This window comes from Copadichromis virginalis, linkage group LG22 (genome assembly GCF_057382275.1).
Source record: "Copadichromis virginalis isolate Kocher_CV1m ecotype Utaka linkage group LG22, C_Virginalis_male_GT1.1, whole genome shotgun sequence".
NCBI classification, from domain to species: Eukaryota; Metazoa; Chordata; class Actinopteri; order Cichliformes; family Cichlidae; genus Copadichromis; species Copadichromis virginalis.
Window position 1 is genome coordinate 35,972,772 of NC_140638.1, and position 27,176 is coordinate 35,999,947.

At 41.1% G+C, this 27,176-nt stretch overlaps 2 protein-coding genes across 5 annotated transcripts in view; one reads left to right on the forward strand and one right to left on the reverse strand.

Annotated features, from left to right (window-relative positions):
* The window catches only part of thrb (thyroid hormone receptor beta), a 115,116-nt gene that overhangs the window by 81,278 nt on the left and 6,662 nt on the right, over positions 1-27,176 (forward strand). Inside the window, exons 3-10 of one of the 4 annotated variants that reach the window (XM_085445239.1) lie at positions 5,445-5,514; positions 7,426-7,476; positions 23,658-23,758; positions 23,832-23,979; positions 24,603-24,808; positions 25,794-25,880; positions 26,008-26,154; positions 26,304-26,562. In XM_085445239.1, coding sequence (XP_085301365.1) covers positions 5,508-5,514; positions 7,426-7,476; positions 23,658-23,758; positions 23,832-23,979; positions 24,603-24,808; positions 25,794-25,880; positions 26,008-26,154; positions 26,304-26,562 — 1,006 coding nt within the window. In that variant the 5' untranslated portion in view covers positions 5,445-5,507. Of the gene's footprint in view, positions 1-5,444; positions 5,515-7,425; positions 7,477-21,314; positions 21,664-23,657; positions 23,759-23,831; positions 23,980-24,602; positions 24,809-25,793; positions 25,881-26,007; positions 26,155-26,303; positions 26,563-27,176 lie in introns of those variants that run through there. The other 3 variants (XM_085445240.1, XM_085445241.1, XM_085445242.1) reach the window with 3 other exon arrangements.
* Positions 1-27,176, reverse strand: part of LOC146683801 (uncharacterized) — a 246,868-nt gene that overhangs the window by 30,128 nt on the left and 189,564 nt on the right. The window lies entirely within an intron of this gene.

Genomic DNA, 27,176 nt, shown 5'->3' on the forward strand with positions numbered 1-27,176 from the left:
CCTATAACCCAACAACTACAATCAATCAATTACAAATACTCCGTGTTCATAAAGCACACCTGTCCACAGACTTCATTTCTTCCATTCCAACCTCCCCACCTCCATGGCCAGACCAGAAAGTCAATGAAAAACATTGTAGACCACAAGAAGCAAGAAGCCTGGTGAAAAAGTGACAACTGTGACAACAGAGATGCAAGAAAAAAAGACTTTAAATTGCTTTTGGTTTGACTCCATACAAAATCTTGCCTCATGGGGTGAGGATGATGAGAAAGGTCAGGGATCAGCCCGAAACCGCTTGGGTGGAGCCTGATCAGTGATCCCAATGATGGCAGTTGGGACTACAACCAAAAACTGATAACACACTACGCCTTAATGAATTGAAATCTTGCAGCATCCACCAGGTCATGTGCCTAAGAAAGCTCAGGTATAGGCCCAACTTAAACTTTCCAGTGAATATTCAAATGACTCAGAGAAGCCATGACGGAGTGGCCGAGCCAGTCTCCAGACCTCAGGTCTGTAGGTGCAGAGAGCTGAAGCTTCAAGTGTCCAAGCGACAGCCAAGAAACCTGAAAGATTTCATTCCTATAAAGAGGAGTGGGCCAGATTCTCGCTGAGATGTTCGCAAACCTAGAGACCAACTACAAGAAACGTCTTACCACTGTGCTTGTCAACACGGTTTCTCCAAAAGTAGTAATGATACTCAAATTATGACTTTGGTATCATTATTTTTTTGTGGATTTTTGGTTGATATACAGTTTGAACTTACGTTAAAAGTTAGAGACTGTTCATTTCTTGGTAAGTGAGCAAACTTTTAAGTTATAGGGTGAGGAGCTCAGACATCCAGAGGGATCTTAGAGTATAGCTGCTGCTCCTGTGTGTTAATAGGTGGGTTTGGTAAGGATGCTTCCTGAGTACTTCCCTTGGGAGACTTTCCAGGTAAGTGGAAGATAACAGATGGATGGACAGTTGCAAGTAGAAACATGTAGCGGTGGTCATAAATTACTGCACTTGGACACTTGATGATTGATTGATTTTTGTGCTGGTAGTCAACTCAGACACAGAAAAGGAGCTACTGACCAAACCAAAACGAGACCCGGGCTACTGAACTTGCCAAAAGAATAATTAGCTGGACTACAGTACAAGGAAATGAATTAAGGTGTGACCAAACTACACTTTGATAGTGACCGTGCTTATGACAGTAATGGCATGTTTACATTTCAGCACTTGTAAAAGTTGGCATGAATGTTAATGTAAGCAAACCTGGAAATGCATTGTATGATTTTGTGCTGCTCTGTTAGCTAAACACCACTGCAACGGCTTTAAGTGTGTGCAGCAAACCTTTGATCCAGACTTTCATGCAGCTTCAGTTTCTGTCAGCTGGGTCTGGTTTGAAGGACGCATGTGGTGACGGTACATTACAGATAGAAAACTTGTTTAAAAGTGGAGCACGGTGATGCACGAGCATGCTTTTCATTTATTTTGTGTCTCTTGCGTATCCGTTACCCTCTGCCTAAAGGTTTTACAAGGTAATTACACTGGAAGAAAATAAGGAAAACTAACTAATAACAGACAATGAAGATAATGAAGGGAAATTAAAATGCTCAGCAGTTAAAATCTGCAATTCTCCAGTTCAATGCTGAGAGAACAAGGTTACAAGTTCAGACAGCTGAACTTTTATATAAAAGTATAAAGGAAATAAAAATGGACAATGAAATGCCTCATTTAGTACTCGTCAGTAACTATCAGTTAATCTGGTCCTTGGATGATAGCAGCGAGGAAGTGTACAGCATGTGCCCTATTACAGGCCTATTTCCTGTTTCCTGCCTTACCTCAGGATTCTGAACACATACATGTAAGTCACATCTCGTTCTTTATAGCCACTCTGTTTTCCCTCTGTTGTTGCCTCAGATGTGTCTGTGGCCTGGCTGTAAGTGACAGGTGGTCGAGCAGGTCACCTACTAACTGGAAGGTTGGTGGTTCAATCCCAGTCTGCTCCAGTCTGCATGCCAAATATGACCATGTTGCTCTCCGATGCATCCATCGGAGTGTGAATGTTAGATAGGAAGCAGCATAGAAAAAAACGTGAATGTGCAAGTTGTGTAAAACGCTTTGAGTGCTCAGAGTAAGAACCAGCATTTCAGAGTGATGGTACCTGATGTAGTGTTGGTTTGTTAGTGTGTCTATCTGGACATTTTGGAGAAGAAATTATTTTTAACACCAACAGTAATAAGGTTGAATAAGATAAACACCATCAGTAGTCACACAGTGTGAGGCTTTTTGGTGTCCACTTCCATGTTACACCCAAACTGAAAGTAATTCATGGAAATCTATCGAATCCTTAATTCAGACTTCAGATTGTGGAAAAGCAGCAGTACTTACCTTCACCAAAGGTTCTCCATAAACAAGGACTGATGCTGAAACCATACCACAGCACAGGAGTTACGATTTTATCACGTTTTTAAGGCTCTAATCAATTCGTAAGGGTCTGATTGTTATAGCTGATAAATATACACATATTCACAAAGGCTTATTTAGGATTGTAAACAAGACCCGTCGTCTTCAGAAAACGACTCTGTCGTCATCCGCAGGAGGAAAAACGCAGCCTCAAAGCAGTGCAAACCCTTGAATAAACCTAGCTTCCAAGCAAACAGAGTTCAGTGAGCTTGCAGTTGTAAGATGTGACATCTGTAAAGGACAGCATGCACTGACTACGGTTTCACTTTGTGACCGGAGATCACATGATTGTGATTTGACTGCAGCTGCGGCTCAAATCTGATTACAACAGACAGAAGCTGCTTTCATCTGAAACTCGATGACTTTGGTGATCATTTGAGTTTCATTCATCTTTGTGTTCGACTGTATTGGCCTAACTGTGGGTGATTCTGTCTTGGTCTGGATTTTCCCAAACCTGGTCTCCATCAGCCCAGTCAAGCTGAAGCACAACACATGCGATCTTTAAATCCACCATACGTATTGAAGCCATTTGTATAGCATGTCGTGTCCCTACCCGAGCGTTTTTACTTTTCTGACTTCAGTTATCTGATGAAAGTACAGCTATGAGAGAATTTCACATTTATTTATGGTGTTTGTGTAGCACTCTGTACACAACCTGGTGCACAACCTGACACTCAGAGAAACAAAAGGCTACAGTTTAAATTGATGATCGTCACAACTTGGTGCATTTTCATCAAGCAAAAGACAAAAGGTTGATTCTTTCAGGACCTCAGTTTAGTTGTTCCAGGAAACTCAAGAGTAAAAATCAGTACCTGCACATGTACTTCAAGCAGAGAAATATGAGAAATACCATCGCTCCATCCCGGTAGCAGTGCTTCTGTCTTTTCAAAAGCAGGTAGAAAAAGTGTCTAGTAGGCTGTTCTGCTCTCAGCTAATGCAGCTAATGCTGCCTGCAGTGGAAGTCGGGACAGTAATGTGCAGAAATTGTAATTATAGAAAGTCATAAAGAGCACTGAGCTGTATCAACTCTGTATCCTTTTCACCATCTGTGGACCTCCTGTCTGATGGCATCAGGTTGTCTCAAACGCTTCCTCTGAAGAGTGCCGAACATGTGACTGTCGAATGAAGACTATGCATTTCCTCGTGCAGCATCGTGTTTTTAAAAAATGTGTGATGTTACTTACACAGCAACATCACACCATAACCCTCCACCATTAATGCTCATTCTAATGGAGACCGCTGCTTAACACAACCTATTAGTTTCAAGCACATAATGAATTGAAGTGCAGATTGTATACAGGGCCTGACCAAAAGATGTTACCACCACACGTAACCTCAGATTCCAGGCACCTACCACCCAGGGAACAAACACTCAGGTATTCCTGTTTGCATCCAGACCTTTGAGATGGTCCTCAGGAATACCCACACACGTGTTCAGTGAGTGTTAATCTGACCTCTGCTTGACTTCAGTTTTTATTCATTTCTTTTTAGTTATAATGTGTTGAAGCCTGCATCCTGACCTGTTCATGATAATATTTGCATCCTCCAATCGTTTTATTAACCTTGAAGATATTTCATGCTGACACTTTTTTATCGGCTGTGCAAGTGTCAGGTGTAGCACAGTGACAGTACGTGAGGTTTGATCGGCGTGCAGTGAGAGGATACGTGCTTATGTGAGCAGAGAGCGGCCCTCCATGTTCTTATCAGTCCAATCTCAATCAGGTGGAGTCCTCTTGTTGTGGCTTCAGCTACAGGAAAGTGTGATGCATATGTGGCCTCCTGAGGACAGCTGCTCAAGGACATTCAGCTTCCTGCTTTCTCGTCTTACTGTAGCAAGTTACAGTTTCAGCTGCACCCTGGTCAGGTACAGTAACAGCCAGATAGCGTGCTGCACTGTGCACTGTGGATGTGCTGCTGTGGCTTTGATTCATTTATTTATTATTCATTTTTCAATAAACCGCTGCACTGACAGTTGTTTATCAGACTCAGCATCAGATGTATCGCCCAGTGAAAAGACAAGAGACATTATCTGAATTTTAAAAGCCAAATAGTGAAGTTAACATTCTGTGTGGGTCGTCCTTGTTGGTCTCGTTGGCTGTTAAGCCTCTCACCACAACCCTGTGAGTCATTCTAGCATTAAAAGCTCAAAGGATGAATCATCCTGTCAGTGTAAAACATTTAATCCCTGAGATATTTTAATATAGCAGTACATCTAAGTTTCTTTACATGATAACGATGTAAAAGTTAGCTCATCCCCCAGTTTTGTTAATTAACTGTGAGACCACAAGAATAAAAACATACATTTTATAGTAGATGATGGAAAAACAAAAGCTTGTCTCTCGTCTCAGTGTTTGTCTTTCTCTTCTGTGGTGTCGTGTGGACGGCAAAGTCAGGCAGAGTCTTTATCGTCACAGAAAGCTGTGAAACGTGCAGGATGGATTGGAGTCTTGGCCAAACCAATTCTGGGCCCCGGGCCTTATGTTGGACACCATGATTGTGATGATGTCACATGATTTTTGTTGGCACATGAAGTTGTTGCATGAGTGCAGTTGTTTTAAGTGCTGCATGCATTATAAACACCTATTTTACACAAAGGAGCATCAGTGCAAATAAGAACTGCTACTAAGAGTAACCTTTAGCTGACAAACAGTGAAACAAGGACGTTGCAGCAGAGTTGAACGCCTGGTGTGTGCAGTGTGTTGTTTGTGTGTTGGATGCACACTAACAAAACCTCAGAGGGAAAGAAATGATACCTGGACCCTGAGACGTAACGTGAGCATGTAACCACTAGATGTCATCCTGCACAGAGGACGAGAACTGAGAGCTGGCAGCCTGTGCAGTTTCGTTTAATCTAACATTGGGTGATCACTCCTGTACACTTTATGTTTTTAAAATGACGAGCTGTGAGGAAAAGACGCTGTTCAGAGATGTGTGTGAAGCTGCTCTGTTAGATAAAGAATGACTGAGCGTTTGTTTCTGTGTTTGGGTAGGTAGGAACCCAGAGGTCTGATGAGGCTCTGAGGATGACGTCTTTGCCTTGAAGCCCCACCAGTATGTCAGGTAAGGCTCACACTGCCAGCTTCACTCCAAATATGATGGAACCTAAAGAAAAGTCTTATTATTCTCTATTTTTTAGTTGGTGTGAAAGTTGATGTGAAAACTAAAAAAACAGCAAATACTCTGTTTTACTGGTTAATTCTGATCGGGGAAACAACACTGAGCAAAGTACAAGCGCACAGGTTAGCACTGTTGTAACGCGAGTAATCCAACGCCGAGTGCTTTCAGAACACTGTGTTAGACAACAGAAGTAAAGAAACATATGTGACTTGCTACACAGTAACCAGCAGAATGACTTTGTGTCACCACTTCTCACTGAGCCGGTTTGACATCAGGACCTCTGCTTCACAGTTTATTTGTCAGCTGCTCGGCAACGAGGTCAGAAATGAAGTGTGAGGTTTGCTGTGGCACCCAACAGTTTCTGCACATAATCTGACAGCAGTCAGTCATTCAGCCTGGTGTTAAACAACTGAGATAATAAACCATTAACTCCTCAACAGTTCTTTAAAAATCAGTTTTTACTGCAGTTCAGGATCAAATTAGTAGTGTGCAACTCCATTAAGCTAATATTTGCTTTAACATGTACAGTATGACAGAGTTGAGTCCGATGTGCAGATCCAGGACAGACTGCATGATGGTGCTACAAGCTGTGGAAGCAGAGAGGAAGCAAAAGGGAGTCGAGACCTAATAATAAGTTTAAGTGTTTGAATTATGACCATCCTTTTACAAGAAGGGATTTGGAAAGTACAACAAATGAATTTGCACCAATAGGAACTTGATTCGTATCATAGCTGCAGTTAAAACTGCTGCTGCGTTACCATGAAACTCAACTTTTCTAAAACCTATTTTTAAACTGCATTTTCATATTACGATAGCAAAGAAACAGAAACAAGCACATAACAAATGCTAGTGAAGAAGAAATCACCAGATATCAGTATTGGTCTTAGAAATAATCCACTTTTTCCATTTCCTGACCTGTTATTAAATGATTGCTCAGCCAGTTTTTCCCTCGACTGTAGCTGTTGGCTTTAAAAACATGGTCAGGTCTCAATAATCAGCTTGTAAAGATAACCTAACATTTTAACCTGGTAGCTGTAACTGACAGAAGATGCTCACACTCGTAGCAGGGAGGCCCCTTCGAGCAGCAGGACTGATGCAGTGTTTGTTGGCAGAGATCAGTGACCAGTACAAAACCCCGACCACTGCATGTCACACTCTACACTTTGGTTGGACAGTGATAGTCTGCCCTCACCACCAGAGGTCCACGTTGTCTTAGAGTGATAACAATGTTTTAATCAAGGTGATCAGTGTTAAACTGTGAAAAGGTCTCAGCTTGAGCCTGATGGCAAAATCAGCTCTTTTCCACACACACACATATTAACCATTCATTTCTATAACATGGTTCATCCCTGTTCACACACACAGCAGCACCACTTCATTCGGCCAAATCGAAGCATCAAAAAGGCAAAGAAATGTGAAGATGGCAGGACGCTGCACGCAGCCATGCTGCCCTATATTAAACAGCCAAGACAGGATGTAGCTCTGCATTTATTTACTTAACTAGCAAATTGGGCATCAGTGAGGTCAGCGGGGCTGGAATTGGATTTAACCAGCCTGGGCGACCTCAGTGACCTGGCCATCCCTACATAGCCGACAGACTTACACTCACATGTTATCACACTGACAAAATGAACTTAAGCTTTCATTCACCATGTAAGCTCCAAGGGGACAACGACTGCTTTGGTATCTGAGATGCTGTTTTAGTTTTTACATGAACCTGCTGCTCTGTTGGAACAACTTCTGAAAGCTTTTAAGTTCATGTACGAAGCAGAGCAGCATTAGCTTCTCTCTCTCTCAGCTGTTTTATGACAACGTCGCTTGTGTTTTTTAAAGTGCCTCTCCCATCTATTTTAGAGCCAGCAGAAAAATGCTCCCCCCGCTGGAAAGATGAGGCCATTCAAAATGGTAATATTTCTCCTCCCTCTCTACACTGCTGTTTCCTTCTTCTGTCAGCATGGCGCAGCTTTGGATTTGTTAAGGAAAAACTTCGAAAGGGCTTCAAAAACTGGAATTATTTGATTTAAGAACATTTTTGTGTAGATTCAGTTCAAAATAAATCATATCCCAGTCGTTTCAGTTTCACCGATGTTGGGAAGCTGCAGACATCACGTTACAACACGTAGAGTAACTGAACTCAGACGTTTAAACATCAGCTCATTTAGAGTTTGCTTTCAAAAAGTGGGACATTCACTTATTGTAATAATAATAACAATAATAATAAAGAGGAAAGAGGTTCAAAATGTATAAGTAAGTAAAGCTTTATTTGCACCTTTAACCCTTTAGAGCCGGTCGGAGCGGGCATGCTCAATTTTGTGTAACTATTTTTAAATCCCGGTAGCTCTGCAGCCACGTGAGCTAGCGCAATAATTTGTTTTGCATATGAAACCGGAGGAGTTGTACTTACATCTGATGCCATCAGCTTGTCCTCGGTCACGGTTTCCTTCCACATAAAGCTTTGCAAAAACTGCATAAAAAGCACTTGCAGCAACAAAAACATAATATTCCAGAAACACGCTTTGCCGATCCATCAGCTGTTCGTAACACTTCCTACGTTGGAATAGACGTCAGCGCGAACTTTTGCATGTCCGCCATTACCTGCCCGAAACCGGAAGTGACGTAATTTTCGTGGAAATGTAGTTTTTTACCATCAGGGCCTTATGAGCCTATGCTGGTCTTTTTAAAAGTTATCTTTGACTTTATGACTTTCTGTGTCGTTTCTGGGATGCTTAGGACTCATATTGCACTGCTGGAAATAGTTTATTTTGATGCATATGCTGCTTTTTTGCAAATTTGCACTATAATATTTATTTCCGTTTTTCCTGCAGTATATAAAAATTGGTGTATTTCAAAAATAGAACTATGAAGACACTCAAAATAAATTTCCTGTGGTGGGAAACTATTTTGTGAAACTTTTTTGTATTTACAGTTTTGAGGGATAAGCCTCTTAAATTTCTCTAACTAGAAATATGTGTTAAAAAAACAAAAACAATTTTCAATTTTTTGGTAGTTTATTGCACTTTTTTGCAATTTATGTAATTACTATGGACTTAATGCATACATATTATTAAAATCTGGGCTATAACAGTTGTATTGATGTATAGCAACTTGAAATGCTCCCAAAAATGGCTCCACAGCCTGTAAAAATATGATATAAGCTCTGGCGGACTTGGTTCTGTGGTAGGTCTTAAAGGGTTAACCAGAACCCTGAAAACAAAGGTCAGTCGAACACAAGTCTAAAAAGCTGACTCTCAGCTGTGTGGGAGAGCCCACAGAGGGAGAGATTCTGGGGTCACTGTTACTCCTTCATTTTCAGCGTAATGCACAGCCCTGATCACATGACCCAGGGACCTGCTGAGCACATACTCAGATGTGTGCAGGTTCTTTTCCATGCAGAGCTCTAAAAGTGATATGTGAGGACGAAGAAGCCTCGCCGCAGCATGCTGGAGACATTTGGCTTAGACTAGTGAACAGTGAATTACAGTGTTGAAATATATGCACCAATAACAGTTTACAGTTCAGAGTGTGACACTGTGGGATTAACTTGGCAATATTTCTTAAGTGGTTTAAAAACAAGAGTGAAGCAGAGATTTGACACGAGCATCAATGTAAAAGTGTGAAGTTACCCGAAGACAGAGGGTTTAGCAGACGTATGCAAGGGGACCAAAGGTTTCTATTGCCTTAGACACAAATCTGTCAGGAGCACAAACTTCTGTCGGAGAAAGCTGTCAGCCATCCAAGCTTTAATAGAGTCTAAGCAGCTATGCAGGATCTGTAGCTTGGAATCATCTTGGGGCTTAAGGAGTGATAAGAAATGTCCTTAAAAGGTGACAGGGTTGCATAAGTGCACATAGCAAACCTATAAAGATCCCATAATTATTATTATATTCAGAAGGAGCTTTCCTTCCTGAGACAGTGCTGACCACATTCTGCACATATACCAACACCGTGGTTCCACAGCACTGCAGCCCTGTCACCCACTGAAAGCTGAAGAAGTCGACCCCGAACTGCTGCACAGATGAAATGCTGTGTCAGCAACTATGAGAACACATTTGGCTCTTAAAGTGTCTCCTTACAGAATGCTGTTCAATAAGTGATAAGGTGTGTGTGTGTGTGTGTGTGTGTGTGTGTGTGTGTGTGTGTGTGTGTGTGTGTGTGTGTGTGTGTGTGTGTGTGTGTTCATTGTTCACATATCAGGAAGTAATCCAAATCATCAGGTCATTAGCAGCTCCTAAAATCAAAAACCTCAGATGATAACAACACATGACCTATTATAATCACATGACCTATTATTATTATTATTTCTTTAATAGAAATGAAGGAAACCAGCAAAAGCCATGTGTGAAAAATAAAGTCTGCAGGAATCATTTTCTGTATGAAAGCATTTCAGTCAGGTTCAGACGTTGCCACGGCAACACATTGATTTTCCTTTCATAAGTAATTGTGTTATAGATTTGATGGTGAGTTCACTGCAATCATTCTTACCCACACTAAACGCCTGTTGCATTTATGGGACGTGGATACCAGCCTGGTTTGGTGCACCGTGCGCCTGTGACCAGATCACTTCATTACACTCTGATACTGATACAACCTTACAAGTGAAAGAGGTCTTTGTTCTTTTTAAAATTACACTTTAAACATGTTTGTAATAAAGCTACAGGTAAGTGGGTGTTGTTTTGTATAAGAGTGCACTACGTTGTTGAAATATTCATTGAATATATTCAAACTGTTGCAGTTTAACACACCTACATGGAACTTCTTTCCTTTTTTCATCCCCTCAGATCACCATCGTCTGCTCGCAGACCACCACAAGTCTTAAAAAAATTAAAAATTTAAAAAATGTACAAAAAAAGAAGAATATAATATATCCATCCATTCGCTTCCGCTTATCCTTTTCCGGGTCGCGGGGGGGCGCTGGAGCCTATCCCAGCTGTCATAGGGAGAGAGGCGGGGTCCACCCTGGACAGGTCGCCAGTCTGTCGCAGGGCCAACACACAAGGACAGCATATATATATATATATATATATATATATGTAGTATATACATTGGGTGAATGTGCAGTAGTAGCAGCAAGCAGGTGAATTCTGTACATTAATATGAATAGACATCTGACTATTTTACAGGATAGACAATATAAACATATTTAAACATTAAATATCAAAAAAAGCACCTCACTAAACTACACGGCGTAACTCTGCTCATAACCGTAGCACGTCGCAGCAGTGTGGTCACGTGATAGAGCGGCTGTGTGTTTGTAGCCTCGCTACCAAACCGGCATTTCATCTCTGAGGAAGTGATCCCAGAGAGAAGTAAAGCAAGTGTGTAAGTTCATCTCTGAATGTTTGTAAAGCATTCCAGCGTTAAGCTTAACAACCGATATATGGAGCGACTGCCTCTCTCTCTCTCTCCTGCTGCTACTTCAATCATGAAACTGATCAATGATCAGCTGATCGTCTCTCTTCTTTGTTTTTGCGCCAGAAAGAGGAAACCAGCGGCTGAACAACAGCAGCACGTTTAAGCTTGACTGTTGTTAGAATGTATTTAATATTACTTTCTACACCAGGATCTTTTTCTACAGCTGACGTAACTGTGCAGGGGCGGATCTAGCAAAGTTTAGCCAGGGGGGCCGATAGGGCATTAACAGGGAAAGGGGCACAAAGACATACTTTTCTTTCTTATTCTCATTTACAATGTCGAGCTTCTAATAAATAATTATCTGAATCTGACACCCAAAGTTTTAATCTGATGTAAAATATATAGAAGTCCATTACTGTATATAGTAACTGTTAAGTCTAATATACCCTAGTAAGCTGTAGTACTTTTTCCTTTGGGAACCATCTGTGCAGTCTGCAGTTCTGTTGAAGAAAGATGTTGAATCTGTTTAATTATTCTTGAAAAATAATTGATTTCTGTGCATTTTTTTTTTACATGTGCATTAAATTAAAGTTGATTAAGCATCATGAGGTGGAGGGCGGGGGTGGTTCCCTATTTTTTCTTTTTGCTGGGAGTTTGCAGCCCTGTTAGTTAGGTTGTTTAATATTTCTGGTAAGTACTCTTTAAAATACCAGAGTAGGGAGGATGGAGCAGGTTTACGTTTATTAGATTGATCAGTTTTGCTGAACTATGAAATATTTTGGGTGCAGTGTGTTTTTTACATACAGGTATAACAGAATAGCTTTAGTGTTGTTGTTTAGTTAAACTCGAGTATAAACTTATACAAAATCCTTTCAAATTCACAGATCTGACTAAAGGTAGATGTTTCTTTCTGTAGGTACTGTGGACACAACAGAAAACAGCAGCCATGCTTTGGCTCACTCAATTAATCAAAAAAAATCTATATACATATATATTAGGAGTGCAACGATATTCGTATCGATATTGAACCGTTCGATACAGTGCTTTCGGTTCGGTACGCATATGTATCGAACAATACAAACTTTGTAATTTATTTTATCAACTTTCCTTCTGACGATGCTGTCTGTGTTGAGCGCTCAGTGAATCTGCGTTCGACTACTCCGCCTAGGCTGCACTGTCGAGCGCAGATCCACTGAGCCCAGCGCAAGTTAGCAAGACAGAAGCTAAGCTCGTTGCAACATGGCAAATTGAACCTCCCCCACCCTCATTCAGATCTGGCGTTTGGAACTATTTTGGTTTTCATGTGACGGATGACCCTGAAGGTCATCTTAGCGTCAAACAGGAAGTTTTCATGATTCTTTTGGACCAAAAGGCAGAACTGATGGCGGATGGAACGAATGTTTAATTGGAAATTAGTTTGAGCGTACAGTTAAAGGACAGTTACTTTTCAGTTTCCTTTCAGAGCATTTTTCAACTAAACAGAGGAGCGGAAAGTGTAGAGCATCTGTCTGTGTGCTTCATGTGTTAAAGGACAACTCTTTAGATGGTGTTGAACTCTGTTTAATAAGAAAAATCCCTTTTGCAGATTTAACTTTGATTGTATTCTTTCTGAATGAATAATATGAATCATCACGTTTCCATTTTTCCAAACGTAAACAAAAACAAATGACACCCCCCACCCCCCCGCCCCCTCATGCATTTGTATCATGTCCTGAATGTGGAGCGTTTTAAGTTTACCTGAAATGTTTTTGTCATCTTTGTTTTCATTTTCCAGTTGTGTATTATGCAAAATCGCATTCAGTAATATTTGGCTCTTAAACTCTCTTCCCATGATGCTTTGCACACTGCCTCTCAGCAGTCGCTCCTCTCTAGACTTCTTAATAAAATCGGTGCTGGAAGCGGACACGGCTGTAAGAACAGCATTTTTTGTCTCGCCTGGAAAACCTTTTTTGGACTTTGCTGGTGATCTGCACTCGATCCCTCATAACAGGATCAGGTTGTAGAATATAAACACAACCCTACAAGTTTGTCTAAATTCTGCGATTCGTGTTCATAAACAAGGTGATATTTCTTTAACAATATGATGATTCATTCAGCAAATGTTTGCAGTTCTGGGCGTGTTGGGCGTCTAATCCTTGTGGAGTTGTGTAGAGAAGGCAATGACAGTATTTATAATGAGAAAAAAGGAAGAGCAGGATTCAAAACAAGTTCACCCACCTTATCCTGAAGTGCAGGATAATCCTCTCCAACTTTAACCTTTACTGAGGGTAGCCTTCTGTTGTTCCCCTCAGCTTACCCTGAACTTTAAGGGAAAGGTTAACCAACTAATGTGGCCTCCTCAGGTAACAAAGAGTAGCCAGGGACAACTGGCACTGGAGATCATGTTAACTGAGGGCCCCTGGATAAAAGAGATTCCTCACACCCAAAAATTGTTAATGACCAAGCTTTGAACTCCCGAGTCCTCAAACGATCAAGGGAGGGAATGTACAAAAGCCTGCCGCGGGGCCAGTGTGGTAAAGAGCCACTGGGAGCGAAGTTTGTCTCGTAGGTGCACGGCACGGAAAGTTGGGGCGTTTTTTGGTCAAAGGCCTCGCTGGTTACTTCAGCTGTTGGCAGGAATACCTCGAGTCATCCATTAGAGACCATGCTGGATCGTATTTGTACATTTGTATTTTTTACATAGGGGAGGAAAAAAGAGACAGCTGGCATTTATGTGACCACCCCGGGTAAGTAGGAAAATTCATAGAGGCTCGTAATTTACTGTAGATTTTCCTTTTTTAGTACTTGTTGTTTTCCAGATACTAAAAGTGATACACCGGGCATCTGAGTATATTGCATTTTACCATATTAACATTCTCTATTTTAATATTTTAATTTTAATAAAGACATAAGTGCTTTCAGATCTGCTACACTTGCTAGATTGTCTTCTCAAAGCTCAGTGACAAAAGTATATATTTAAAGAAATATATATATAAATATCTTAATAAATGATATTTATGTGAGTCATATGCAAATATTAAGGTTATTTTCTATTTATGCTGTTTTAATACTGCATTTAAACAGCTTTTCAGCATCTAATAAAGCTTCACTTTATGTGACAAAGACGAAGAAGACAAAGAATTGGAGATTAAAAAATGTGACAAATGAACTAAATTCGTCACTAAAAGTCCAAAACGTGGCATAGAAAAAAGCGTAGACAGTCACACCATCCACTCAGACAACAGATTGTTTCATTATTGACAGGCGTTAAACTCTGTCTGACAAATGCTTAACAGTTGTTAAGAAACGACAAACAAGATTAGTTCAGGACCAGGACATCACCTCATCAAAAAGTTAAACTGGTATCAAGCCCTCTTTGCAAGAAGATTTGCCTCATAGGACCAGCCTCTTACCAGCTGTTGCATGTTGATCACATCTACTGGTCACACACTCACACTTATTACATTAATGGAGTTGCTAATCCCACGATAAGCCTTTTTAACTGTTCTCCCAGGCAGATCAATCAAACGCTGAACACTGAAACGTATTTTTAACGGAACAAGTCAAAATGTTCAATCTTATTACACAGTCACTACTCTTTGTTTAAGTAGATAAAGCAGCTTTATAACTCACCTCCACGACAGGTATTTTTAGCTATATACTATTATTACTTATCACTTGTCTTTAAAGCCTTATTGTTGTTGTTTTTATTACTGATCTTCAGCTGATCTCAGGAGTTTTCCAACTTGCATTTTAATAAGAAATCTTTGAGTCTTACAAGTACAGCAAAGCATGTTTGACAGCAGCCTGTATTTAACGGTAACTGTTCTATCTGTTGTTCCTGTCTTTAATGAAGAACCAATTAACAATTAGAGAGCTTTCCATAAATAAACAACAATCAAGGTCAATGTGTCTGTTAAAAACATTCAGTCACAGAGAGGCAGACATCCAGAAGACTTTTACAGAGAAAGAGGAAAATGGTAATGAGGAAAGTTTATTAATAACACAGTAGATCGTTTTCTTTTAGCACAGCAACAAAGCTTTCTCGTATTTCCCCATGAACTCTTTACTCATGCTGGTCTTACACTAGCCAGCTTCTGTCTATAAACACACACATGTAGATGCTACAGTATATGAGGATTATTGTATGTAATGAGTTCCCTTTTTTGTACAAACTTTGTGAGTCCTGCACAAGGCATAGAAAAGTGGTTCTCTACTCCCACCACCACGTTTCAGATTAAAATGTAATAACTTTGGACATCTGTTAGTTTACCACCGTACCACCCTGAGCTTGTCTGGTTTCAGGAGCTAAGCTAGGGGTGGGTTTTTATAATCGATTTATCGATTAAAATCGATTCTAGCTTGGATAACGTAAAATCGATTCATTAAAATCCTGAATCGATTTTTTAATATTAATTTATTTTGCCCGAAATGCCAGAATCTCAGGTGAAAGATCACAAAATTTCAACAACCACCAAACAGCTAAGACAGTAAATGAGAGCAGGTGCACGGCTTCTGCACAAAGACGTAAACACACAGCGCCGACGGATCAGGATCAGTTAGATGTCGCTTTTCTCAGCTGACGGTCGGGGCTGAAAGCCGACAGCTCGCTGATTCTGATCCGCGGGTCCGCGCTGTGTGTTTACGCCCTTTTTGCGCTGATCATATGGCTGTTAGTTTTATCTCTCTCCAAACAATATTGACCGAACCAGCAGCAAAAGAAGATCCAAACCACGCTTCACATAAACATCGTCATGAATTCACTCTGACTTTTGCTGACTTTTCAGGATAAAAATCACACTTCATGCACAGCTCTCTCTCTCTCTCTCTCTCTCTCTCTCTCTCTCTTTTCTGCATTATTCGCTTGCTTGTTACACACAAGTCTACCGTTGTTTACAGCGCTGTCGGCCGACGTTTTTTTTTCCCTTTTACTTACTTCCGAAAAGTAAACCTAATTTCTGCTGTTCAATATTGAACAAATTTAAACTTTTTAAAATTAAGCAAAATGCAAAACGCTTAGCCGTGTCTCTAATAAAACCGCTGTAACTTCAGAGGTGATGTTCATATGCTGATTAATGGTTTTCTTTCGTTTTTGATGTACTGCAGAATATTTTTATAAAATCCCAGAACAGGAAAATCTCCTTCATGTTTTTCTGTTTTTTCTTCAGCTACTTTGACACAAAGGCCTCTGCTGTGATGCTCACACCTTTGATAAAGTCTTGCGTGTGTCAGCTTCCTTTTAATAGATACAAAAATATGTAAATGTACTGATCTGAATTATAATATTTCTGACTGTCAAAATTTCCCAGAATCGAATCGAATCAAATCGAATTAAATCGAATCGGAATTGAATCGATTCTAGAAATCAGTGACGATACCCAGCCCTAAGCTAAGCGGGGTCGGGCCTGGTTAGTACTTGGATGGGAGACGTCTGTTACACATATTTATGTCTTGTGTGTCAGATGTATATTATTATTTCTTACCTATTTGATTAAATATAAAATTAAGTGTGAAATTTGGTACACGGTGTGGTAGTTCTTCAAGAAGGGGGATCGGAGAAAGTCTACCAGCTTTAGGGGATCGTGCTTCTCAGCCTCCCTGGGACTATGTCAGGGTACTGGAGACAAGTATCCACCTGGTACTCAAACCTCAGATTCTGGAGAAGCAGTTTTTGTCTCGGTCACAGAAACTGAGACCAGCTCTTCATCCTGTCAAGGATATTTAAGCGTGGGTGGGAGCAATGTTCCCTGTAATGTTTCACGTGTCTGAGCGAACACAAACTCCCTGAGCGTCCCCTTGGACCACTGTGAGCAACAGCAGACGTGTGCACTGTGGTCACGCCAGCATCCAATCCATCCAAGTTACATGTTTATTAAAGTAATCAAATTACAGCATTTATGTTAGACTACTTTTAATTAACTGCTTTAGCCCACTTACAATGAAAATTATAAAAATCTTGTTCCTGTCCTGTGCAGCATGTTAACACTATTGGAAGGAAAAATAACTTCAACTCCAATTTTGAAAACACAACTTTCTTTCTTTTTTTTTTTTTTTTATAAAGCTCTGACTGTATTATGAGTCTGTGGTCTGGGAGAGAGTCTGTAACTCTGTCTGAGAAATACAGTAAATAATGACCAATGTTGGGTAATTAATTATATAGTTACTTCTGCAAAAAAGTTACTGAGGCGTTTTTTAAACAAACATTTCAAACTATTCACAGAACAATCAGCTGTTCTGCATCAAATCTGATGCCACACAAATTATTTGTGCCGCTCCAAAAATAATTTCTGTCCACTATGAGATGAAGGAGAACAACAGCCTGATACCTGCAGGCCTGACAGCAGCAGATGTGTCACTGCTGTAACACCTGTAACACTCAGCAGGCGCCTCATTGTTCTGACACACAACAACACTACTGACTACACTACACACTGACTACACACTAACTACACACTAACTACACACTAACTATACACTAACTACACACTAACTACACACTAACTACACACTAACTACACACTAACTATACACTAACTACACACTAACTACACACTAACTACACACTAACTACACACTAACTACACACTAACTACACACTAATTACACACTAACTACACACTAACTACACACTAACTACACACTAACTACACACTAACTACACACTAACTATACACTAACTACACACTAACTACACACTAACTACACACTAACTACACACTAACTATACACTAACTACACACTAACTACACACTAACTACACACTAACTACACACTAACTACACACTAATTACACACTAACTACACACTAACTACACACTAACTATACACTAACTACACACTAACTACACACTAACTACACACTAACTACACACTAACTATACACTAACTACACACTAACTACACACTAACTACACACTGACTACACACTAACTACACACTAACTACACACTAATTACACACTAACTACACACTAACTACACACTAACTACACACTAACTATACACTAACTACACACTAACTACACACTAACTACACACTGACTACACACTAACTACACACTAACTACACACTGACTACACACTGACTACACACTAACTACACACTGACTACACACTGACTACACACTAACTACACACTGACTACACACTGACTACACACTGACTACACACTAACTACACACTAACTACACACTAACTACACACTGACTACACACTAACTACACACTAATTACACACTAACTACACACTAACTATACACTAACTACACACTAACTACCCACTAACTACACACTAACTATACACTAACTACACACTGACTACACACTAACTACACACTGACTATACACTGACTACACACTGACTACACACTGACTACACACTGACTACACACTAACTACCCACTAACTACACACTAACTACACACTAACTACACACTAATTACACACTAACTACCCACTAACTACACACTAACTATACACTAACTATACACTAACTACACACTAACTACACACTAACTATACACTAACTACACACTAACTACACACTAACTACACACTGACTACACACTGACTACACACTAACTACACACTAACTACACACTGACTACACACTAACTACACACTAACTACACACTAACTACACAAGATTTGTGCTAAACGTCTCAAATCTCTCACATCTCAAACACGCCGTCACTCCTAAAACTTCCCCCGTCCTAAACAACTAAAGGCCATGTTGCCATATCATTCTTTGATTGGTCCACATGGTACATTTTTCCACCAATAGGAAAGGCTGGGAGTTTTGGTGTTTTTGCTCACAGGCTTTCGAGCGTTTTCCTTATAAAACGCCGTTTTTACCGTTTCTTCCTGCAGTAAATATAAACAACGACAGTATTCAGGAAGAAAACCAAACATTGCAGATATTTTATCATAACTCTGGTTTTACGTGGCCGATCAACACAATTTAAAAACTGGTATAAAGTCCACACTTTGTCCGTCAGTTGTTCCGTCTGTCCTGCTCACATCTCCAATGGTTGTACACGTTGTCATTAACGTGGCTTCACTCCACATCAGCCGCTTTGCTAAAACACCGGCACATAAGGACGCTGTCATAGCCTGTCAGCCACGTTGATTAGCTGCGTATATACGAATGTGAATCACATCATTGGCTGGACTTTGGGATAAGGTGGCATCGTTCTGATCCCATACGGGAGCAGCCAGTCACTGACTCACACTGCAAACAGAATTGTTAAAGTTTTAATTTTAATTTCAATTCAGGTTCGATTTTTTTTTTTTTTTGTGCGCAACGCAGATTTGCACAACATTGGATGGGAGTAGTAGTAGTACTAGTACCATTCAACCACATCCCTTAAGTTATTGTGCAGGGCGGGTGCTTTGGGAGTATGGGATATCATGCTCGTTGTTGCAAGCTATTTGTCCCTGCAACACCAGAGCTGGTCTGCATTGGTCTGACTGTTTCTTGGTGGGTGTTGGACTCTCCCAGGGCTGCTCGTTGACACCAATGCTCTGCATCATTTTTATGAACAGAATTGTAAGCACAGTCATGGGGCACATAGTGTCTGGTTCAGTTTTAGCTCTGGCAGATGACGTGGTTTTGTTGTTTCATGGAGTAATGACTGCCAGCTTGTACTGGAGTGGTTTGTGGCTGGATTGAGCTGTGCTCACCCACAGAGACAGGGTGTAGAGTCCAGATATTTGGGGTAGAGCCCGTGCTCTTCTGTGTCGACAGGAGGCAGTTGGGATGGGATGATGACCAGGGGCACCTCCTCTGTGGGGCGGTCCAGTAATGTCCCACCAGGCGGAGACCTCGGGGTAGACCCAGGATACGCTGGAGAGATGACATCTTTTGGTTGACTTGGATGGATATGCAACATACCAAAACAGACCTTTAAACAGATTGTAATAGGTGATTGTGGCACTGTTACTATTTTCAGGTGGTCTACTTTTTTTGGTCAGTCTTAACTAGAGACATTGGTGATGCTAAATTAAAAGAAAAAAGAGTTTTTATTTTAAAAGCTCGTCCATGGCATCATGCAGAGTTTTAATGATTTGACATGAAATGATAATTTACTGTAATTCATAAATGGACTATAATATTTGGTCATCTGCCTCGAGATGCATATTAATGTCAGTGACTTCCATTCTTAATTCATATTTTCTAATGATGCTGACCCGCTGTTTGCCACTTTAACACCTGTGTGTGAAAAAATATTGTTTACCGTGCAAATTTGAAATACATTTAAATCTCAAGGCTGTCATTATTATTGACGAGGACGCCTCATTAGTATGACTGAGCATAACCTCTCTGGGATTAATAAGTGCCTTTACAGAAACGGACCACACAATGTTTCATTGTTTAAATCTATATATATAGATATATATAAATATATAGAGATATTTAAAACACTTTTAGACTCAACTAATTAGGCAAACAATTAGTTGAGTCTAAAAGTGACAAGAAAAACAAATAAATTGGAATTTTTGGTTTACAAATTTCCACACTAAATGTTTTTCAGCAATTTAAAATTCTTTGCGCAACAAGAGACAATAAATCTTAGTGCTATTTTGTACATTTACATGCATTCGCACAGTTTTTCATGGCGCAATCCCTGAATTTGATTTAGCTGCTGACCTAAACCAAAATGTTATTTTGGTTTTTGTGCAGGTATTCATTATTCTAAGTAAATCCCAAATAATTGCACTAATATGTGCCCTATCTTTCCATAAGCTGCACAGCAGGATCTAAATACACATTAGAGTCTTATTGGTGAAAAATCAGGGCCATGTGTTAAAACCCTTCTTAGAACCTTCTTAGTGTTGTAGTACTCACCAAGTGGCTTCAAGAATAAACTGACCTAAGGGAACTTGTTAGTCGGTTCTGTTAAAATACCCAGAGGATAAGCAATGGTCAAAATGTAAAGGCCAAGGTTATGAGGTTAGGAAAGGATCGCGGTTAAGATAATTCTTGTATCATATGCGACCCCTCCTCAGGCAGGTTTTTTAACCATTTGTGTTTTCGTGGACCAGCTTTTCTTTAGATTTGTGTGTGTGAGATGTTTCTTACAGTAGGTGCATCATGTAATGTCTTAATCTGTGACATCGCCACTGTCTGTGGTACATCACGGATTTGTGAAGTGTAAGATTAGAGCCCTATGTCGTCATAAATCTCTGCTTCCCAATTTGGCCGGGTGGTGGCGGGTGGGGCAGTTGCAAGGTGTTGTTTGTGGTCTGTGGATTTGTTGGATAAAGCGTTTGCTCCTAAGTACGGTCAACTCCATCAAGTCCTTTTAGATCAGGAGTTATTTTCTTCATTTCGTGGCTTGATGCCAGCTCAGGTTTTTCTTTTTTGAGAGCAGATAGTTCTCCGGGTAGACCCAGAAGTTTTTATGGTGCTCTGCTGAAGGTCTTCATCATGAACTATTGCATTCCGGACATGTACGAGATGCCTCACACCGGCGTCGGAAGCTATTCGGTGCAGGGAGGTGGGGAATATTGCATGTACTCGGACGAAGGGTCCGGGTATGGCAACTGTGAGCCTCAGCCCCTTCATCATCCACCCTGCATGGAGCAGGCTTGGTCCCCCAGCCAGCACTACTCGTGCTCCTACGCCGCGGGTCCTTCTGTTTTTAAGAGTGAGTTTTGCAGCATGGAGGTCCCTCTCAGTCACTTCCACCAGCCTGAGTACTTCCCCGAGATCAAACCTGAATTTTCACACCTGCGGTGGATGCAGAGTGCGCACAGAAAAGGTACGACATGCAGGCTGTGATTATTTAGCTCTTTAACAAAGTACCTGAGGGGCTGGAACTGCAGCTCGGACGTGTTCAGGTTGTTTAACTTGTTGAAGTTGCGAGTAACTTAAACAGTCTCCACTGTCTGTAATTAACTGGGTTTGTGTGTGTGTGTGTGTGTGTGTGTGTGTGTGTGTGTGTGTGTGTGTGTGTGTATTTGAGTTTAGCTGTGTGTGTGTGTGTGTGTGTGTGTGTGTGTGTGTGTGTGTATTTGAGTTTAGTTGTGTGTGTCTGTGTGTGTGTGTGTTTGAGTTTAGCTGTGTGTGTCTGTGTGTGTGTGTGTGTGTGTGTGTGTGTCTGTGTGTGTGTGTGTGTGTGTGTGTGTGTGTGTGTGTGTGTGTGCACATGTGTGTGTGTGTGTGTGTGCACATGTGTGTGTGTATTTGAGTTTAGGTGTGTGTGTGTGTGTGTGTGTGTGTGTGTGTGTGTATTTGAGTTTAGTTGTGTGTGTCTGTGTGTGTGTGTGTGTTTGAGTTTAGCTGTGTGTGTCTGTGTGTGTGTGTGTGTGTGTGTGTGTGTGTGTGTGTGTGTGTGTGTGTATTTGAGTTTAGTTGTGTGTGTGTGTGTGTGTGTGTGTGTCTATAATATAACAGACTTGTAATACACTTGCTCAAACTGATGATTGGTCCTTCTTGATCATCGATCAATGATGTCTGGGATTTTCGAATTAAGTCCGATAAGCATAAATCCAAGACATAAGGCATCGTGCGCTGGTCTGTGATCAGGGCTTGTAGCTGTGTTTGATTGAGGTAGACGGGGTTCCTTATTGATTGCTGTTGAGGCAACAGAAGGCTGACAAAAGATATTGATCGGTTTGTTAACCTGCTGTCCTGGTGACAGAATTCACTCAACCCAATCTCAAATACAAGATAGACTCCACAATATTAGAGTCTACAAAGATTTTTCCATGAAGTGTGTTAGAAGCATCAGAGTTTACCTGCCACTCCACACTCTGCTGTTAGCAAGTGTGACCACCTACAGAAAAGAACAGGTTTTGGCAGTTTGCTCATCTAGAGCATTCAGGTAACTACTAAAACAATTCCACAGGTTCCCAAGAGCCAAGGTCTCAACAAATTCACCCCATCGTCAAACTACGCAATATTCAGAAAATGCCAAAAATCCAAGACCAACATCTCAGACTCTACAGGCTTCAGTTAGCATGTTCATAGCAGTAGAATTAGAAAGAAACTGAACAACTATCGCTTGTTTGTAAGCGTTGCCAGAAGAAAGCCTCTAAAATAACATGACAGCATGGCTTAGACTTAGGAACAAACCTCAACACCACAAGAACTTTGCAAAGCAGCGATGTCAGGAGATAAAGCACCTTGTTTGGAGAAAACCAAACACAGCAGGGCAGTACAAATGCTGCATAGCAACTGTCGAGGACAGCAGTGGAGCAGTGATGATTTGGACTCGTTTAGCAGCCACAGATCCTGAATACGTTATAGTCTCTGAGCTGACCATGAACGTCTCTGTATACAAAAGTATTCCAGACTCAAGCTAAAGCTAAGGCCTTGGGGGGAGTGGTGCCTGATCAAAATCTAGACCTCAACTCAGTGTCAGAGCTGTGCATGAAAACTTCCCTGCAAATCTCAACAAAGTGAAGAAATATTATAAAGAAGATTGGCCAGCGACAGACGTGCCCACTGCTGAGTCATGGGGGGTGTAGTTTTTAACAGGACTACAACGAGTCATGTTACATCATTCTGTAGTGTGTATTTTATGCAAATGCACACATTCATTCATATATGTGTGTGTGTGAGTGTGTATACAATTATCTTTTTACTACTGTGCAAAGAATAGTACATTGCCCCAATTTTAATTAATATCTAATAAAAAATGAATGTGTTTGGACAAACATTGTGAATGGCAGTCGTCAAATTTACTTGACATTCGTTTGCCTTATTTTTAAAATTAAAACAAATCCAGTTGTCTCCTTCTTTTCTCTCTAGGGTACATACCAAGTTACCTGGACAAGGATGAGCTATGCGTAGTGTGTGGGGACAAAGCTACAGGCTACCACTATCGCTGTATTACCTGTGAAGGTTGCAAGGTAAACCATGTGACCACATGGCCTCAGCCTTCGCCGTCTCCCTGTTCTGATCACGTCGCCTTCTGTTTTCTAGGGATTCTTCAGGCGGACAATCCAGAAGAATCTCAATCCAACTTACGCCTGTAAGTACGAGGGCAAATGTGTTATTGACAAAGTGACCAGGAACCAGTGCCAGGAATGTCGCTTCAAGAAGTGCATTGCAGTGGGAATGGCAACAGACTGTAAGTGGCCTCAGTAACAGGATATTTGACTCTTGTCTTTATAGCTTTTATGTCACTTTTGCATTTCTGCTGTTCTTCAATTGGAAAAAAAGAATTCTGACATTTATTTACAAAAACAATGCCATTTATAAAGAAAGTGCAGAATTAGTAACAAAATCAACAAAGAAAAGTTGGATTTAAAGAAAGTTCATCAGGGTTTGTCATCACCTGAAATATATTTACTCCAAATAAAAGCAGTGATGATTTTTCACCACATGGAAAAACAAATAATGGTCTCCATATTCACGTTTTGTTTGATTGTGCCTTTCACATTTTTCATACAATGGAAAGTTTGTTTTCATGTGTGGGTCATTTGACTCTTAAAGCCTCCTGCTACATTGTATCTGCATCATTTTCTGAACGTCCAAAACATAAAACGGTTCAAAACACAAGAACAATCATGAAGCATGAACAAGTGTCACCTCAGCGGGATGTCATGTTCTGTGTTGGAACAACTCTGCACCTCAGCGAGTCATCATTTTATGCCCCCCTACCCTCCCCCCTCCTCTCCCTCTTTCCTTTTCCTTCCCGTCCACTCTCTTGGCCTCCCTTGGCCCCCTGCTGACCCCCTTTATTTGCCCCAGTGGTGTTGGATGACAGCAAGCGGCTTGCCAAGCGGAAGCTAATCGAGGAGAACCGGGAGCGCCGTCGGAGGGAGGAACTGCAGAAGACGGCGTGGGACCGACTGGAGCCCACCCAAGAGGAGTGGGACCTCATCCGTATGGTGACCGAAGCCCATATGGCCACAAACGCCCAGGGCAACCACTGGAAGCAGAAGCGGAAATTCCTGGTGAGACATCGTCCTCCTCCTCCTTCCCTCCTCACCAAAGCCTTGATTGTATCGATTACTGTGCCCTGTTCAAACCACCAACCCCCCTGACCCCCACCTACCTCCCCCTCCCGCCCATCTCAGCCCGCTTCCAACCCGTCCCAGCCCCCTTCCGCTTCATGTCCCCGTCTCCTCCTCTTCCACCACCACCATTGTTCCACTGTTCCCTATGTTAATATGTCCATGTGTTTTTTTGTATCTCCTTGTAGAGTGGGGAGAATTAGCTGGACGATGGAGAAAAGTGTTTCCTCAACGCAGCAGCACTAATTTATATTGGAACATCTTACTCTTGTCTTATGTTTTGCCGAGCAGCAACTTTTAATTGCTAATACTAATGACTTGCTTTTTTTCGTGCTGTTAAATTTTCCTCTCTTTCTGTTTGTAGCTTTTGATTTCACACCTCACTCTGTTTTTGACTAATTTTGCTTTTTCTGTTAAGTTTGATTACTCTGTCCGGACTGAGAGTCTGTCAGCTGTTTGTTGGCGTTATACTGAGTTTCTATGGCACGATTAAAGGGAACGCTCATTAATCGCAGAATTATTTGATCGGCGGGGTTTGGCAAAAAAAGAAGGCTTATTTTTCAGGATACTGGGGAAACGGGGGGAAAAGACTTTCCCTGCAGCAACATGAACACAGCCTAATCTGTCTGCAAACTTTCATGGCCGCATCTGTTGTTTTTCATGCAATTTGTTTCAAAAAGTGTTGAAAACGTGACCAAAGATTTGATTGAGGTCTCATACAAAGATCCGATGAAGAGCGTTCCCGAGGACCCGTTTGATCCGTGGTCCCGAGTCTTGCTGTGGAAACTCGTGTCCTATTTCTGTCTTTACCTGTTTTCTGTCTGCGCACTCTTTCATCTGTCTTCAGTTTTAACTTGTTTTATTTTAGTTGGCTTGACACGGGTTCTTCATTGAAACTTCACGATTCCTGTTGATTATCCAACAGGTCGAGGAAGCAATGCTTCTTAATGAAATAACATGTAATTTATTCTATACTTCTGACCAGAGTGCAGCGGGGGTGAAGGAAGCTAAGGTAAGACACACAGATACACGGTTCAGTTGAGCCTAACGACGGGTTTTCAGCCATTTACATGTAAAACGATGGATAAATAACAAATGATGCGATGAAACCAGCTGATGTCCACTCCTCGTTCTTTCAGCCTGAGGATATTGGTCAAGCGTCCACGGATAATGCACCTGAAGGAAGTAAAGTGGACATAGAAGCCTTCAGTCAGTTTACAAAAATTATCACCCCTGCCATAACCCGAGTGGTGGACTTTGCCAAAAAACTGCCTATGTTCTGTGAGGTAGGTTTGTTTGAGTGGAAAGGGTGACTGTGAATGTGTCACTGAGTGGTTAAAGCTGTATATTCAGATTGAATATGAATCTTTCACAGTCTTTGACATAATGGAAGTTCCACCTGTCCCTAAATAAGCCATTCTTCTCTTTAACCCAGCTGCCTTGTGAAGACCAGATCATCCTGTTGAAAGGCTGTTGCATGGAGATCATGTCGCTGCGGGCTGCTGTTCGCTACGATCCAGAGAGCGAGACCCTCACACTCAACGGCGAGATGGCAGTGACACGAGGTCAGCTCAAGAACGGAGGCTTGGGCGTCGTCTCAGACGCCATCTTTGACCTTGGCGTGTCGCTGTCCTCCTTTAACTTGGATGACTCTGAGGTGGCTCTTCTGCAAGCTGTTATCCTGCTTTCATCCGGTAATCGCCTAGAGTGCACACTTATCCGAGTACATAAGAGGTTATTAAAGGGTTTTCTTTCTCGCTCTTCTAGGTCTCGCTCTGTTTTAGCACAGCGGCGTTACTGCGTTCTTATTACACCGTTGGTAACGTCGGCTTACAGGGAACAGATTTTTAGGAAGTACAGCAGCGTGAATCTGCAGCTGCACAGCTTGTGTGAATACTTGGTTTTGACATGAAATCTATATCAAACCACAGTTTAATCAATTAATCACCGTAATCATTGTGAGGAGCTTTGGCCTGTTAGCTTGTTTCTGGCTCCACTGGCATTTCTCTGTAATACTCTCATTGAAGATCAATACTCGTGTGCTTTATGGTGCAGACCCATCTGTCCTGACACTTTACAGTATCCACTGACGGTTAGATAACACTGCTATTGGGGCAACGAATCGCTTTGGGATAGAAAGTTAATTATTTGTGTTTATTGATCATCTTTAAATTTTAAATTTTTTTTGTTTCGTACTATTTGTACCAAAAAAGAAAAATAATTGTGAGTACTGCAATAAATAATAACTGACACTGTAGTGTATCCACAGCTGCGCCTGTGTTTAACTCATTTTCAGTCAGAAATGACA